The sequence below is a fragment of the Pan troglodytes genome, chromosome 19, assembly GCF_028858775.2.
Source record: "Pan troglodytes isolate AG18354 chromosome 19, NHGRI_mPanTro3-v2.0_pri, whole genome shotgun sequence".
NCBI classification, from domain to species: domain Eukaryota; kingdom Metazoa; phylum Chordata; class Mammalia; order Primates; family Hominidae; genus Pan; species Pan troglodytes.
In genome coordinates, this window is record NC_072417.2 from 27,209,491 (window position 1) to 27,226,936 (window position 17,446).

Here is a 17,446-nt window from a genome sequence, read left to right on the forward strand (position 1 = left end):
GCCTGGCTCTTTTGCCCAGGCTGGAGTGCAGTAGCATGATCTCGGCTCACTGCAACCTCCACCTCCTGGGTTCAAGCGATTCTCCTGCCTCAGCTTCCCGAATAGCTGGGATCACAGGCGCCCACCACTATACCCAGCTAATTTTTGTATTTTTAGTAGAGACGGGGTTTCACCATATTGGCCAGGCTGGTCTCAAACTCCTCGCCTCAAGTGATCTACCCGACTCAGGCTCCCAAAGTGCTGGGATTACAGGCATGAGCCACAGCACCCAGCTAATTTATCCATTTTTAGCTGTTGCATAGCATCCCACTGTACGAACATGTATCAACGCATTTATTCATTCTACTATTAACATTTGAGTTGTTTCCAGTTTTCTGTTGTGTGTGTGTATGTTAGTACGTGTGTGTGTTGTTAATATGAACAATGCTTCTGTGAATATTCTTGTACATGTCTATCGTTCAATATTTACAAGAGTTTCTCTGAAGTGTACACCTAGGAATTGTTTGCTGAGTGATGGCTATATGAATGTTCAGCCTTCTCAGATAATCTCAAACTATTTTACAAAGTGATTGTACCTACTTATACAACTAACATGAATGGATTGGAATTCCCCTCGGCCACCTTGCTATCGTCCAACTTTTTAACTTTTTCCAATTGGCAGATGTGGAATGGGCCATTCAGCTTTCCTCTTCTCTGCAAATCTATTCATATTTTGCCCACTTTCTCACTGGGATGCTTTTCTTTTTCTTATTGATTTGTAGGAATTTTCCATATTCTGGAAACTAATTTCTTGTCAGTTACATGACTTCTAAATATCTGCTCCCTGTTTGAGGCTTTTTTCATTATAATTATGGTACATTTTAATGAATAAAAATTGCTAAATCAGTATCAATTTTGTATTTCACAGTTTTCACTTTTTGTGTCTTGTTTAAAAATACTCCTTTACTCTAATTCCTAGAGATATTATTCTGTGTTTTCTTCTAAATGCTGTATAGTTTTTAACTTTTCACATTTTTATCTTTAATGAATCTGGAACTCATTTTCCTATATTTTAGGTAAATTTTGCCTTAGACAGAAATACAACTTCCATTTGTTAAATATGGGATACTCCATTTCTTTCCTCATTGATTTGAAATGCCCAAGCCGTACAAAATTAGTTTCTATAGGCAACAGATCTGTTTCTGAGCTCTTTGTGCTAATTCACTGGCTTATTTCCAGATCAATGTAAGAGCCATCATGTGAAAGGCAAAACCATAAAATTAGAAAACATAATATGCATTCTTTTTTTTCTTCAACTTTTATTTTAAGTTCAGGGGTAAATGTGCAGGATGTGCAGTTTTGTTACATAGGTAAACATGTGCCACGGTGGTTTACTGCACAGATCATCCCAACACCCAGGTATTAAGCCTAGCGTCCATTAGCTATTCTTCCTGATGCTTTCCCCCCAACCACAGGTGCCAGTGTGTGTTGTTCTCCGCCATGTGTCCCTGTGTGGAAAATATAATATGTATTCTTAACCTGTCAATATCTAAAGTTAATCTGTATGTTTGCTGTTTTCCTAAACAGTCCCGCAATTTAGAACAATTTAACTCCATTCATCCCCTTCCAGCCCTCATCTACTTTAATTCCATATTGTTTTTTCTTCTCAATAGATATATTATTTTATAGCCAATACTTGTCTTTACATTTACATTTGGTCGCACGCTTAGCACTCTATTTGTTCATTATTTTAATTCTTTTATGCATCTCAGAACTTTCATCTGGAATCATCTTCCTTCTGCTTAAAACACATTCTTTCAGATTGCTCTTAGTGAAAACTTAGAAGTTGATGGCAAATTCAGTTTTTTTAATCTTGAAAATGGCTTTATTTTACCCTTCTTCAAATATAATGTTACCGAGTCAGAAAATTCCGGAATGGCAGTTATCTCCTCCCAGCACATTGAAGATTCTATTCCATTTCCAGTGTCCATTGTTGCTTTTGAGGAGTCAGTCATCAGTCTAACCACCATTCCTTTGTTGGTGATTTATTCTCTATCTGCTTGTAATTATCTGGTTTTCTGCCTCAATGTGTGTAGTGATTTATTTTTATTCCTTTTGCCTGGAATTCATTAGGTCTCCTTAATCTGAGAACTTGGGTTTTTTTTAAAGAATTCTATAAAATTCTCACTTTTTATTTTGTTGAATGTTTTCTTATTCTCTTGTGTCTTCTTCTGGAACTCTGATTAGACATATTTAGACCTTCTAATTATAGCCTTCATGCCTTCTGGACTTCCTCCTTCGTCACTTAGCTGCATTCTGGAAATTTTCCTCACAGCTACATTTTGTTCAATAATCCTGGCTTAATCTGTTCCTGGATCCATCCACTGAACTTGTAATTTTAACGGCATTATTTATTTCCTCTGGTTTGTATTTCAGATCTGCTTGGTACTTGCTCCAATTTTAAGTTTGTTTTATTTTCTAAAACAATTTATATTTATATTCTTCATCCAATCATTCTATAGCCACTATGAGACAATAAATAAATCCATCCAACTCATCAAAACACAGCTGAGAATTACCAAATAAGTACAAACAAAAACCTAAATGTGACTGATTAACTGTGCAGAATACAATGATGTAAGTTTACTATACATCAACCTCCTTGTACCCATCTCCTCGCTCCAACAAATAACTCAGGGCAAAACTTCCTTCATCCATACTTCCACCCTCCTTCTCCCTGTCTGAACAAGATGCCACTCCAGAGACTGCAGGTTCTATGTCTATCATATGTGATTGCAATAGCTTGGTCATGGTAGAATACAAAAAAAAAGAAAAAAGTTGAAAGTCCTCTGAAAACTGTAGTGCTTATAATAGCCTTCCCAACTACTGGCCATACTTAATATTAATCATTAACACTCTCAGTAGAGTGTCTCAGAGGTCAAAATGTATCTCCTACTAGCTACAAGGAAGTTGGGATCTAATAAGTATTTATTTACAGCTGCAGTCACCCAACAGCCTGAAATACCAGGGTCTCTAAATTCATGACTTTGTGTATGAACAAGGGTCAATAGGATCTTTACTCAGTCCTCGAGATATAACTCGGAAAAATGAATTGCTGTGAAAAACTCACTTGATTTCCTGTGGTAACATTATAAGATCGAATAATCTACAAAAGTACAAAACTCAGTGATATAGAGAAGCCAGCAAATTCTCCTGCCCTTATATAAACAGGTGGGAGGCTTTCCAGTAGAATTTTTTCTACTCCAACAAATTGGTAGACTGAATGACTATACCTCATAATGATGACACTATTGTATCATATTTTAGTTTAAATTTAAAACCTCAAAAACTTATCAAAACTAGCCAAAGATTTCTGGAATAAGATATAGACAAAGTTATTTCTCAAAAAAAAGAAAAAAAATTGGCTGGACCGGGTGCAGTGGCTCACGCCTGTAATGCCAGCACTTTGGGAGGCTGAGGCAGGCAGATCACAAGGTCAAGGGATCAAGATCAGGCTGGCCAACGTGGTGAAACCCCATCTCTACTAAAAATACAAAAATCAGCTCGGCATGGTGGTGCCCACCTGTAATCCAGCTACTAGGGAGGCTGAGGCAGGAGAATTGTGTGAACCGGGGAGGCGGAGGTTGCAGTGAGCTGAGATCACGCCACTGCACTCCAGCCTGGTGACAGAGCAAGACTCTGTCTCAAAAAAAAAAAAAAAAAAAAAAACGGCTGGACACAGGGGCTCACACCTGTAATCCCATCATTTTGGGAGGGTGGGGTGGGAGGATCACTTGAGCTCAGGAGTTTGAGTCCAGCCTGGGCAACATAGTGGGACCCTGTTTCTACCAAAAATAAATAAATAAAAATTATGTAAGCATGGCGTGTGTGCCTGTAGTCCCAGCTACTTGGGAGGCTGAAGCAGGAGGATCACTTGAGCCTGGGAGGTCAAGGCTGCAGTGAGCTGTGATTGTGTCACTGCACTCCAGCCTGGGTCACACAGTGAGACCCTGTCTCAAAATAAAAATAAAATGGAAAATAACTAAAAATGGGATTTTCAACTCTTTGATATAAATAGGTCCAGTCATAAGGAAGAATTGTGCTACAAAACAGAACAAAAATCATCATGTTTAACAACTGCATTTATGTTCTTTTCTAATTATAAAGCTAACTATTGATTTTATAATGCTTCTACACACCTTGATCATGTGTTAGCATATGAAACTCTTAGCTGAGACCAACTTACTATAAAACTTGTGTAATTTAAATAGTATAATTTTCCAATGACTTTAATCTAACAACCTCCTACCCCATTAATCAACACCAAAAACAATTCATCTTTGAATACATGTATAAAGAACATAGTTCATGTGTTTATAAAAAGTTCTTCTCTGCTACAGAGTTTAGCTGTGACATCTATTAACAAAGTAATTTATAACTCTAATAAGTTAGCAAGGTCTTCTTGCTACCAGTCCAGTCATTGGTGGTGAGTACTCAGTATTGGCTGATGAATACATTAATGGATAAAAATATAAGAGCTGTCCACACATATACCATAAAATGCATAAAATAGATTCCATTTTATCTCAATTTTTATTTCTGTGATATAACTAAGATAAAATCAAACACAATGTATTATTTTAAAGTATACTGTTTATAAGACAGAAATAATATGATCTGACCTTATTTTAGAAGAAAGTTGTGTGTAAAAGAAATTTAAACTCAAAAGTAAAAAAGCCACTGGTTTCTAAAAACTCAAAAAAAATTTTTTTTAAGTGACTGGCTTTCAGAACAACAGCAACAACAAATAAGCCACTAAAATAAGACAATTAAATTCCAATTCTTTTCGCATTTACTTGCTTGCTTAATTATATACAAATCTCAATTCCATTAAAGTATCAGGATGACAATTAATTAGATGTTTTTAGTGACTTTTCCAATCCCTTCTAATTAACTTGGAAGTGATTAACTAAGTGATTATCTAATTATATTAATTAGTGATTATCTAATTAACTAAGGAAGTGATTTACATGCTTCATGGGAAGTGTGAATTCTCAGCCAGGGGGTTTGAATGAAGGGAAGCAAGTGACTCAGGCATTTATTGGTTGCTTACAATCAGATTCCCACCGATGAGATCATGCCCATGTGTCTAGAGGTCCACACACAAGCAGCTGCCTCCAGCCCAACCCTGGAAGCTGAGTGTAGTCCCAAGTCCCCGCCTGCACCCCTTCCTATATATACAGCCACTCTCGCTGTGATTGTGGGGGCATACAAGGAAGATCAGGCTTCCATGGAAGCTTCTGCAACTGAAATCCACTGGGGACTTTAGAAGGAGCACCTGTAAGTAGCTTCAGGATGGATGGGGCAGAGTCTGTCTCATGGTGGGTGTTAAGCTGGCCTCATACAAAAGAGGAGACCCATCCTGATACCATGCCAGGTACAAAGCACTGTGTGATTTATTCTAAGTGTCTTGGTAACAGGACTTGAAGCCAGGCGGTGACTGGAAACCTAAAATGCAATATTTAGTCATAGAACATTAGAAATAGAAAGAAAATAACCTCCCAAATCATCTAATCCATCACTCAGCTAAATTCATTTAATTCACATCCCCAAACTACATCTCCAAATGTACAATGGTTTCATTCCTGGTTTAGGGATTCGAGGTTTTGTGTTTGTACAAAATATTTTAATAGTCGTATAAAATAAGTTGTCCAAAACACAATAAACTTAAAAGCCAAACACAAGCAAAGCATGAAACAGAGGTTCTGAAGAGCAACTCCTCAATACAAATCAAACATTGTCCTTTATCTCCATTGTGACTTTCAGTTATGTAGGCACATCTGCCTTTTTAGATACCTAAATTATACATGAGGATTGTAAATATTCTTTACGTGTATGTTAGGATGAAAAAAACCTGCCAAGGCAGGCTCATGGGCTAAAAGAATACACCTTCCTGTTTCCTTTTGTTACCTGTTTAATTAAAAAAAAAAAAAAAAAAGTTGCCCCTGATAAAAGCCTCCAAGAAATGCCTCTAGTGGTATTTTCCGGAATTGAATTAAGCATATTAACATATTGCTATACAAAGCGGGGGGCGTGGAGGTAAGGCAAGGTGGACTGTGGTGCCAATCCTAGTGACATGTCAGCAGAGGAGGAGTTTCTTGCCTGTGGACTTCATAAAAGGCTAGCTCAACACCCTCCATGAGACACACTCTGCCCCAACCATCCTGAAGCTACAGGTGCTCGCTCCTGGAATCTCCAATGGATTTCAGTCGCAGAAGCTTCCACAGAAGCCTGAGCTCCTCCTTGCAGGCCCCTGTAGTCAGTACAGTGGGCATGCAGCGCCTCGGGACGACACCCAGCGTTTATGGGGGTGCTGGAGGCCGGGGCATCCGCATCTCCAACTCCAGACACACGGTGAACTATGGGAGCGATCTCACAGGCGGCGGGGACCTGTTTGTTGGCAATGAGAAAATGGCCATGCAGAACCTAAATGACCGTCTAGCGAGCTACCTAGAAAAGGTGCGGACCCTGGAGCAGTCCAACTCCAAACTTGAAGTGCAGATCAAGCAGTGGTACGAAACCAACGCCCCGAGGGCTGGTCGCGACTACAGTGCATATTACAGACAAATTGAAGAGCTGCGAAATCAGGTGAGAGATGATGCTTGTGTTTCCTACTCTGTGTTTAGCTTCAAGATAAATCAAGAGGTTATCTATGTTAGGTAGGTCCAAATGGACGTTGTAAAGCAAATTAGGCTAAAATGTTACATCTATAAAAATTCTTTCATCTACCTTTAGTGCTGGAGTACCTGACTGTACAATAGGATGACCTTAAATCATGCTATTTTTAATGTTTAATACAATTACATACAAAATATGAACATTTTATCTTCCGGAATAAAATGAATCTTTGTCACAGCTTATCACATCAGGGCTAAATGTATAGTGAACAATCTTTCTGAAAAGAGCTAAAAATTAATTACGTGATAAATCTCTCTTAGTTTTTCACCTAGTCCTTATCAAGTTTTGAAACCCCAGTAAATTCAAAGACTTTTCTCCTTTTATTTAAGTAAATGTTATAATATGACTATTAGAATACTGTACTGCAGATTTAAATAGCAAAGTGATTCTGGGTAGAAACAGTGTGGCAGGAATATGGGTCTTAATGATGCCTGGATTTTTAAGTGCCCTGTTTAATAACATGACCATCAGCATCAAGCAGTTCAGAAACTACTTCTACAGTAATAAAATGTTCTATTGCCCCCAATTCATGTTTATTACAATCATATCACAACCTCCTCCTATGTCATCAAAAAAAGGGTGGAGCTCTGTATTTTATCAGTTTCATGGAATAAAAGCAGAAGACTTTGCTCCTAATTGAAAATTTCAGATATGACACAGAGCACTTGCTTCAAATTAAAGTTCTTATCTAATTAAGAAAAGTGTTCACTGTAATTTCTGTGTTAAGATTCATACTCCTTTAGAGCAAAGCGCATTTACTTACCAGCAAGTCTGTTTTTCTTGAGTTGTACTAAACATCGGGGCAATTTGATTCGGACTCCATGGGAAGTTGCTTTGGAATTTTAGAAACTATGGGCATGTGAAGCAATGGCATTTAAATTGCCCTTCCGGAATAAAGTTCATCCTTCGCAGGCTCTCACTAAAAATGTTTGAACCACACCTGTCTCGTGTTTCTGACTCTACTTTGGTTCATCTCAAATACACAGGCACAGGCCATCCGTCCCATTGAGCTGGACAGTCCCAACCATAGGAAGCAGCCCTCTCCAAAACTGGATCCATTGAAAGAGAAATGTCATTGTAACATCTTCTGCAAGTAGATTTTTCATCTATATGCCTCCATCATGCATTTCGTTCTTTCATGCATCATGTTCTTTCATTCAGCCAATACTGAATGAACACTAACTAGGTGCTGGGCACCATGCTGGGGACTGAGGAATATTATGGTGGACACAATATGATTTATGAGGATACAGGGATGGACAGAGGGACCAGCACACAGAGAGATAATGAGAGCACAGGCAGATCATCCAGTTCAGTTTTGAGAGCATCTGTGAAGGCTCCTATGAAGCAATGCTGTCGAACCTGAGACAGGAGGGAGGAATGGGAGTTCACCAGACCAGAGGGGCTAAAAGGAATGTCCTAAGTAGAAACATCAAAGGCAAGGCACTCAATAAGGTGTGATGACTCAAGTTGAGTTAAATTATCCTTCTGTAAAATCACAAGAAAGTAGACCAAACCCTGGGGCATCTAGAGTTGCATTTTATGACTCTGTTATGTTAAATACCTATGTCATTATTTTTTCTATATATTTTCGTGTAGAAATACTTGAAATGAACATCATTTTTGACATAATAGTCACTGTAGCTGGGGATAAACTAAATCCTTGTAAACTCCTATCCAGTTGAAAATGTCATTCTTGGCTGGGCACGGTGGCTCACGCCTGTAATCCCAGCACTTTGGGAGGCCGAGGCAGGCAGATCACCTGAGGTCAGAACTTCAAGACCAGCCTGGCCAACATGGCAAAATGCTGTCTCTACTAAAAATGCAAAAATTAGCCGGGCATGGTGGCGGATGCCTGTAACCCCAGCTACTCGGGAGGCTGAGGCAGGATAATTGCTTGAACCCGGGAGGCAGAGGTTACAGTGAGCCGAGATCATACCATTGCACTCCAGTCTGGGCAACAGAGCAAGGTTCTGTCTCAATAAATAAATAAATAAATAAATAAATAAATAAATAAATAAGAAAATGTCATTCTTTCTCATGTATTTTCCAGATTAAGGATGCTCAACTGCAAAATGCTCGGTGTGTCCTGCAAATTGATAATGCTAAACTGGCTGCTGAGGACTTCAGACTGAAGTAGGTTCCCTAATGCGTGGCAAAAGTTTCTGAAAAAGAATTCCTTTAGTAGTCCTTCCAGATACTCAGCTTTCCATATCATTGTTGATAAAGGAAGCATGGTTCAACGTCCAGAATCCTGAAGCCTAAAGGAGGTTAGAAGCTACATGTTAGAAGCTAACCCAGAACTCAGGGATGGCCTTCTCTTTCTTGATCCCCCGGCATGTAACTAAACACCTCCAGTAACTACTATTCTCCTTGGTTATTACTGGTTGCTAAATTTTCTTTTTAGTAACCTGGTATCTAAACCTAATTCTGCCCTTTGGAGTAATAACAAAGTAATTTACATTCTCCCTCTCCCTAAGTGCCTTTCTGTTATCTAAAGAGAGTCTTGTGTCTACCCTTGGTGATTCTCCAAGTAATTCTCCATGTTCATTCAAGTGCCTGCAAGTGTATGACCCAAGTTCCAGGGGTGACTCTTGATGATTTCTGGCTTGCCAGTGTTTTACAGGATGGTCTGGCCAACCAAAGAACCAGGACCAATCTATAATAATTAGCTGGGCGTGATGCCGTATGTCTGTAATCCCAGCTACTCCGGAGGCTGAGGCAGGAGAATCTCTTGAACCTGGGAGGCGGAGGTTTCAGTGAGCTGAGATCGTGCCATTGCACTCCAACCTGGGCAACAGACTGAGACCTTGTCTCAAAAAAAAAAAAAAAAAGGAAGAAAGAAAGAAAAGAAAAAGAAAGTAAAAATTGTGTTCACTTTCTTTGTAGTCATCACACCACATGTGACCAGACCGGTTCCTTGCAAACAGCTTCCACACTAAGGCCTCTTCATCCTGAATTTGTACAATGCATTAACACCAAAAAGCCCTTTGTGGTTAGAAGGGTAGCCTTTTAATGCTCCAAGGGATTAACAATAAGGAAATAGGAAATCAAATCCAAAGATGAAAGCAGTAAAGGTGCATTACTTCCAATTTTACCTAGCACTGAGTGTCACATTGCAGTGTCATTTTTTAAAGTTGGATATTTTAGGAAACTGGGCAGGGCATGATGGCTAACGCCTGTAATCCCAGCACTTTGAGAGGCTGAGACAGGAGGCTCACTTGAGTCCTGGAGTTTGAGAACAGCTTGGGCAACATGGCAAAACCACATCTCTATACAAAAATACAAAAAAAATTAGCTGGGCATGGTGGCATACGTCTGCTGTCCCAGCTACTTGGGAGGCTGAGGTGAGAGGATTGCTTGAGCCCCAAAGGTTGAGGCTGCAGTGAGCCATGATCATACCATTGTACTCCAGCCTGAGTGACAGAGTGGGACCCTGTCTCAAATACACACACACACACACACACACACACACACACACACACACACACACAGTGTGTATGTAAGATTGTAGAGGAGGATGTAGAGCTGTTTGAGATAATTCACTTTGGATGTCTCTGTTCACAAAGTAATAAAAATAAATCGATCATGTACATTCATTAAGTAAAACTAACCATTATTTAATATCAATAATAAGAACCCTTTGCCAACACAATAATTAACACAATTTAATTTCTTATAAGATAAATTCTAGAATTTAGAAGTGTTCAAAATTATTTCAGATTGCCTTTTTACCAGTCACCCCAAATTATAGAGATTATATTATTGAGCACATTTTCTGACTCCTAGGTTCTTATGTAAATTTCATGAATGTGTAAAGGCAGACATTATAAGGTATTGAAATTGATCTCCTCATAAGCCACATTTTAAAACCTATCCCATTATATTAGATTCTCTCCTTATAATGGCTTCAGAAGGACCAGTTATCTCTGTACACTAATTAATTCACAGGTATGAGACTGAGAGAGGAATACGTCTAACAGTGGAAGCTGATCTCCAAGGCCTGAATAAGGTCTTTGATGACCTAACCCTACATAAAACAGATTTGGAGATTCAAATTGAAGAACTGAATAAAGACCTAGCTCTCCTCAAAAAGGAGCATCAGGAGGTGAGAAAATATTCAGAAGTGGTATTGGAAACAATGGAATGGTTCTATATAATACTAATAATAGGAGGAGCGGGAGAAACAGGAGAAGGGGGAAGAGTTGGTGGTGGTAGTGACAGAGATGATGACGATGACAATAATGATACAAGCCCTACCTTCTTTTCATAATGTTGTTGTAAGTTAAATGACTTAGAGCAGTACCTGGACCACAATAAGCCCAACACAAGTTATTATTTTATATCTTTTTTACTTATTCCCAGTGAAAGAGGTCATGAGACTCCTTATGTCTTTTCTGCCCAGCCTTATCTGAGAATGTGCTTCAGACTAAAATCAATCAATTTCACTTTCATAGGAAGTCGATGGCCTACACAAGCATCTGGGCAACACTGTCAATGTGGAGGTTGATGCTGCTCCAGGCATGAACCTTGGCGCCATCATGAATGAAATGAGGCAGAAGTATGAAGTCATGGCCCAGAAGAACCTTCAAGAGGCCAAAGAACAGTTTGAGAGACAGGTAACCACACAATTCTAAAGGGTGAGCAAACGTGTAGATGCTTTCCTCCAGAAACAGATAACTCATTTTCTTTTTCATTTGTTCATTCTTCCTTTCTCTTTCTGTCTTTTCTATCTTATTTCCACCCCTCAACTATTTTTTTTTCACTCTTGGCACTGTAGACTGCAGTTCTGCAGCAACAGGTCACAGTGAATACTGAAGAATTAAAAGGAACTGAGGTTCAACTAACGGAGCTGAGACGCACTTCCCAGAGCCTTGAGATAGAACTCCAGTCCCATCTCAGCATGGTAAAGCACATCTAACTTCTCTTTCTCAATCCAGTATGTGTTTACCAAGGTCCTCTGTTAGGAACTATAGAAATGCAAAGACCTACAAGAAATAACCCTTCCCCTTGCAGAACTGGCAGGGAAACAGGCCGAACAACTGATTATAATTAAAGGACAGAGAGAAATCGAGGAAAGGGCAATGTACTGCATGAATGCAGACGAAAGAGTAAATCTGGAAGATTTCACAGGGAAAGTGGCATTTAAACCAGATCTTTTTGTAACTTTTAAGTTCAGGAGTACATGTGCAGATTTATGATGTAGTTAAACTTGTGTCATGGGGATTTGTTGTACAGGTTATTTCATCACTCAGGTATTAAACCTAATACCCATTGGTTATTTTTTCTGATCCTCTCCCTCCTCCTACCCTCCACCCTCTGTTAGGCCCCAGTGTCTGCTATTCCCCTGTATGTGTCCATTATACCAGATCTCAAAATCTAAGATAAAATTTTAAGCTGGAGAATGGACTAGAGACATTCCAGGCCAAGCAAATCAGCAAGCCCATGACAAATTATGTTGTGGTAAGCAGAATCCCTCAAACCACAGTGGCCTGCAGCCATGATACTACATCCACCGTGACATTTCCTTTCCAAGGGCAAGGCTAAAGGGGTAGGCCCTACCTAGGACATGCCAGTGTCCTGGCAGAAAGAAAAGAGCAATTGTTGGTCCACTTGATAGCTCTTAAAGCTTCTCCTTAGAAAAGGCATTTGTCCTTTGGGAGGCCAAGGCAGGAGGATCATCTGAGGTCAGGAGTTTGAGACCAGCTGGCCAATATGGTGAAACCCCATCTCTACTAAAGATACAAAAATAAGCTGGGCATGGTGGTGTGTGCCTGTAATCCCAGCTACTTGGGAGGCTGAGGCAGGAGAATCGCTTGAACCCAGGAGGCAGAGGTTGCAGTGAGCTGCGATCACATTACTGCACTCCAGCCTGGGCGACAGAGCAAGACTCCGTCCCAAAAAAAAAAAGAAAAAGAAAAGGCATTTGTCAGTTTGACCTGCATTTTATTAACCAAAGAGAGTCACATGACCCAGCCAGCTGTCAATGGATTAAAGGAATCTAATCCTGCAATTGAGAAATGCCACAGATCACATGGCCAGGTCTGATGAAGGAGTGAGAGGTATAACATCTTCACACAGTGGGGAAGCAAGTACTGAGAACAATGCTACAAGGCGCCACACTGGAAGAACAGTAGGTGCAAAGCTACAAGCAAAGAAAAACCCCAAGAGCTAATGATCCTAGCTGGCTGGCTGAGGTTGCCTAGTTGGGAAGAGTGGGAGATGGAGCTAGAAATATACACCATGCCCACAGTGATGAACTGCAGAGACCCTTCTCAAAAGAAATTAAAATTAACCCATCTCTTGAATCAAGTCCTCAGATAAGAAGTGCCCTATTTTTCTTGTGCTCATAGAAAGAGTCTCTGGAGCACACTCTAGAGGAGACCAAGGCCCGTTACAGCAGCCAGTTAGCCAACCTCCAGTCACTGTTGAGCTCTCTGGAGGCCCAACTGATGCAGATTCGGAGTGACATGGAACGCCAGAACAACGAATACCATATCCTTCTTGACATAAAGACTCGGCTTGAACAGGAAATTGCTACTTACCGCCGCCTTCTGGAAGGAGAAGACGTAAAGTAAGGCTCTTAGAATCAAGGAATAGGTGTCAATGTCTGTATGCACTTCTATTTTAATGTCCCTGTCACTCATTACCCAGCACCAATGCAATCCCTAGGACAGAAGCAATTATACTCACACACGCCTCACCACGAACAACAAAACAAAAATATACCAAAAAATACACACACGCCCAAAATATCAAGTACAGCCTTGAGATCATGTGGTAGGACTGAGTTCTACCACATGATCATTTGGAGATAATTCTCCAAATGATATAGATTATGCTGATATTAATTTTCATCATTAATATATAATTGAAGGCATAATAACCTTTTGGAAATTCTAATTGAGAGCTCATGAATTAGACAATAAGCTGCTGAGGTCCATGGGAGCCAGTCTGAGAATCATAAGTGTGGCAGCAGCAACTGTCTTCAGATACAATACCTAAGAATATCAACAAGAGAACACAAGATTTAAACTTCCATTGTAATTTTGTTATTTTAATTAGAGGAACTTCTTAGCATATATTAAACTGGTCAGTTTTAAATCTATGTATTTTTCAAGTTAAAAAGTAAAATGCTCAAGTTTGCAATAAAAGCAATGTAAAAGGGAAAGATATATGAAAGCAATTAAACACATTCACTTGGACTTTAAAATATAAAAGACAGGAGTGCATTCCATTTTCAAAACAGCAATAATGTTTTTCTCTATTTCTTTTTTCTTCTTTTCATTAAAAAAAAAAAAAACAGAACTACAGAATATCAGTTAAGCACCCTGGAAGAGAGAGGTAAGTTCTAAATTTTTGCACATCTTCTATGACATTCAGCTGCTTTCTATTAACTACATGCCACTGATAAAAAGTAAAGTGAGGCTGTTTTAGTCTGTTTTCTGCTGCTGTGACAGAATACCTGAGACTGGATAATTTACAAACAATAGACGTTTACTTGGCTCACAGTTCTGGAGGCCAGAAAGTCCAATATCAAGGTGCCGGCATCTTGTAAGGGCCTTCTTGCTGCGTCATCCCATGGCAGAAAGTAGAAGTGCAAAAGAGTGTCCATGAGAACCAGAGAGCAAGAGGAGGCTAATCTTTCTTTTAGAACTAGCCCACTCTCACAATAACTAACCCATTATCATGGTAACCACATTAATCCATCCATGAGAGAAGAGCCCTCATCATCTAATCACCTCTTACTAGGCCGCACCTCCCAACACTGTTACATTGGGGATTAAGTTTTCCACACATGAACTCCAGGGAACACATTCAAACCATAGCAAAGGCCAATTCTCAAGGGAGCAGATATGACACCAGGGATTCTAAAAATCTTGTACATGGCATAAAGAAACCCTCCACATGGGAACTTGGGCACACTCCTCAGAATGGGGTGATTTTCTTGGCCTGTGCTATTGCTATCTTGAAACATCCTGACATCCTGAAAAGGAAAAACAAGACAAAATTTGAATTCCACTTAAATTCAAGATAATTTATTTCTTGAATTTTTAAGAGTAGGACATTTGTAAATTTGGGGAGAAGCACATTTTCTGCATCTATTTATAAAATGGACTTAAGATTTTTTGAGAAAGAGGATGAGTTTAACATATTTTTCTAAAAGAAGGAAATAAGTAAAAAGAATAATTTAAAGTTGAATATTATAAATCAGTAGAGTCATGTGCCTGAATTAACATTTAATGTTTAATATGAATTCAGATATAAAGAAAACCAGGAAGATTAAGACAGTCGTGCAAGAAGTAGTGGATGGCAAGGTCGTGTCATCTGAAGTCAAAGAGGTGGAAGAAAATATCTAAATAGCTACCAGAAGGAGATGCTGCTGAGGTTTCTAAAGAAATTTGGCTATAATCTTATCTTTGCTCCCTGCAAGAAATCGGCCATAAGAAAGCACTATTAATACTTTGCAGTGATTAGAAGGGGTGGGGTGGCGGGAATCCTATTTATCAGACTCTGTAATTGAATATAAATGTTTTACTCAGAGGAGCTGCAAATTGCCTGCAAAAATGAAACCCAATGAGCACTAGAATATTTAAAACATCATTACTGCTATCTTTATCATGAAGCACATCAATTACAAGCTGTAGACCACCTAATATCGATTTGTAGGTAATGTTCCTGAAAATTGCAATACATTTCAATTATACTAAACCTCACAAAGTAGAGGAATCCATGTAAATTGCAAATAAACCACTTTCTAATTTTTTCCTGTTTCTGAATTGTAAAACCCCCTTTGGGAGTCCCTGGTTTCTTATTGAGCCAATTTCTGGGTTAATCTCATTGATTTTTCAGCATCAGTACAACTCTACAACCTTTGAGCTATATCTGCTTTTCCCATTGCTTCCACTGCCTTTTAAAACTCAACACGGCTCTTTGAATAATTTGAGAGTCAAATTCAATCACAAATGCTGAGCAGAATAAGAGTGAAGTACACTATACTTAAAATGGAAATAGATTAAAAACAACATTACTGAAACCCTTCTCAAGGCAAAATGTGTCTCCTTTTGATAATAAGCTGCATATACTATCAGGTCCTCTCTTTCTTTATATGGTGAACATACATTTTTAATGAAATGTCTCTCATTTTTTTAATAACAGATTTATTGAGATATAATTCACACACCATGAAATTCACCCTTACAAAACGTACAATTCAGTGGTCTTCAGTGCTTATAATGTTTTGCAACCATCACCACTATCTAGTTTTAGAACACTTCATCACCCCAAAAGGAAATCTTGTACCTATTAGTAGTCACCGCCTTTTCCCTTCCTCCCAGCCCCTAACAACCACTAATCTACTTCCTGTCTCTACGGATTTGCCTACTCTGGACATTTCATATAAATAGGTTAATACGATGTGTCCTTTTATACACAAATGTTCATAGCAGCATTACTCATAAAAGCCCCAAAGCGAAACACCTCAAGTGTCCATCAACCGATGAATGGATAAACAAAATGTAATATATCCACACAATAGAATCTTATTCGTCAATAAAAAGGAATGAAGTACTGATACATGCTATAACAGAGATGAACTTCGAAAACATGCTAAATGAAAGAAGCCAAATCCAAAAACAATAAAAACACATATTGTATCCTCACCCTTTTTGCATTTTAGTGAGCAATCATTGCATATGAATGTTTATGGGAAAAATCAATGTGCGCTAAATCATTGTATTCCAGTAAATAGATTGGACTTAAAACTTGATACAGAAGTTGCAAATAAGTGGGATTGAGTTTGATTATTATATAGAAAATAATTACATGATTCATTTAAGAATAATAATATCCACCATTTATTGAGCACTTACTATGAGCCTGTGTGCCAAACATTTCATGCATTTCTCACTTAATTCTCACAATAATCCTGTGAGGTAGAAGCTATTAGGTTGAATCATATGAACTTGCCAATATATGATAATTTCTAAGAGTTGGGAATTTTTGAGGATGTGAATGGTACCACTTTGAATTCCTAAGATGTAATATAATATCTAACACATAGCAGGCACTTGATTCATTATTTTAAATTGAAAGAATAAAGATTTTTTTTAAAGCTTTCCAATATATGATAATTTCTGACTTTCAGAAATAGCAATTTTATATGCTATGATATAGCATATATAATAAGGTTCAACCTTATTATGTTATCCCCACTTTACATATGAGGATAAATGAGGACTCATATGAAGACATGAGATAAAGACTTTCCCAAAGTCAAGCAGTTACCAAGTAGTAGAGCGAGACTGAACCTCAGCGCTGTTTCTCTAAAACCATGACACCCTCATAAGCAACTAATTACATAACAAAGCAATACATGATTCACAGTTGAAATAGGCACTTGCCTATCCGCAGTTATTTTGTTGTTTTCTAATTGTCATTTTCATCAGCCAGACACAACAGCCAATTGTGGCAAATGTCCAGCTTTGCTGGCTAACATCACACATGACTTGATTCAGTACAACTTTTGTCAGAAAAGGTATTCTCACCTATTCCCATTGCCTTCTTTTCCAAAGTGAAGAGATTTCACTCATTTTTTTCTTAATTTTCTTCCAAGTCACACTAGCTAGTAAGTTGCATTTAAAGATGTTAAGAATATTTAAAAGTGAATTCTTTTTCACCTACTGAGTCACATTCCAGAATGGTCTGAAACTTTGACATGCAAATACCA

The 17,446-nt window shown here is 38.6% G+C and overlaps 1 protein-coding gene across 1 annotated transcript; it reads left to right on the forward strand.

Annotated features, from left to right (window-relative positions):
• The first annotated feature begins 6,204 nt into the window (after window positions 1–6,204).
• Window positions 6,205–15,549, forward strand: KRT20 (keratin 20). Its single transcript, XM_001168931.7, has 8 exons — window positions 6,205–6,627; window positions 8,771–8,853; window positions 10,669–10,825; window positions 11,175–11,336; window positions 11,498–11,623; window positions 13,071–13,291; window positions 14,024–14,061; window positions 14,980–15,549. The coding sequence occupies exons 1-8, from the start codon at window positions 6,238–6,240 to the stop codon at window positions 15,075–15,077; spliced, it is 1,275 nt and encodes a 424-aa protein (XP_001168931.2). The 5' UTR covers window positions 6,205–6,237; the 3' UTR covers window positions 15,078–15,549.
• The last annotated feature ends 1,897 nt before the right edge of the window (window positions 15,550–17,446 follow it).

Excerpts from the sequence above, each read along its gene's own strand:
- KRT20 (XM_001168931.7), top strand. The coding sequence starts at position 6,238 with ATGGATTTCAGTCGCAGAAGCTTCCACAGAAGCCTGAGCTCCTCCTTG. Across the intron at positions 6,628-8,770 it reads TTGAAGAGCTGCGAAATCAG|ATTAAGGATGCTCAACTGCA; the intron begins GTGAGAGATGAT and ends TGTATTTTCCAG. Across the intron at positions 8,854-10,668 it reads GCTGAGGACTTCAGACTGAA|GTATGAGACTGAGAGAGGAA; the intron begins GTAGGTTCCCTA and ends ATTAATTCACAG.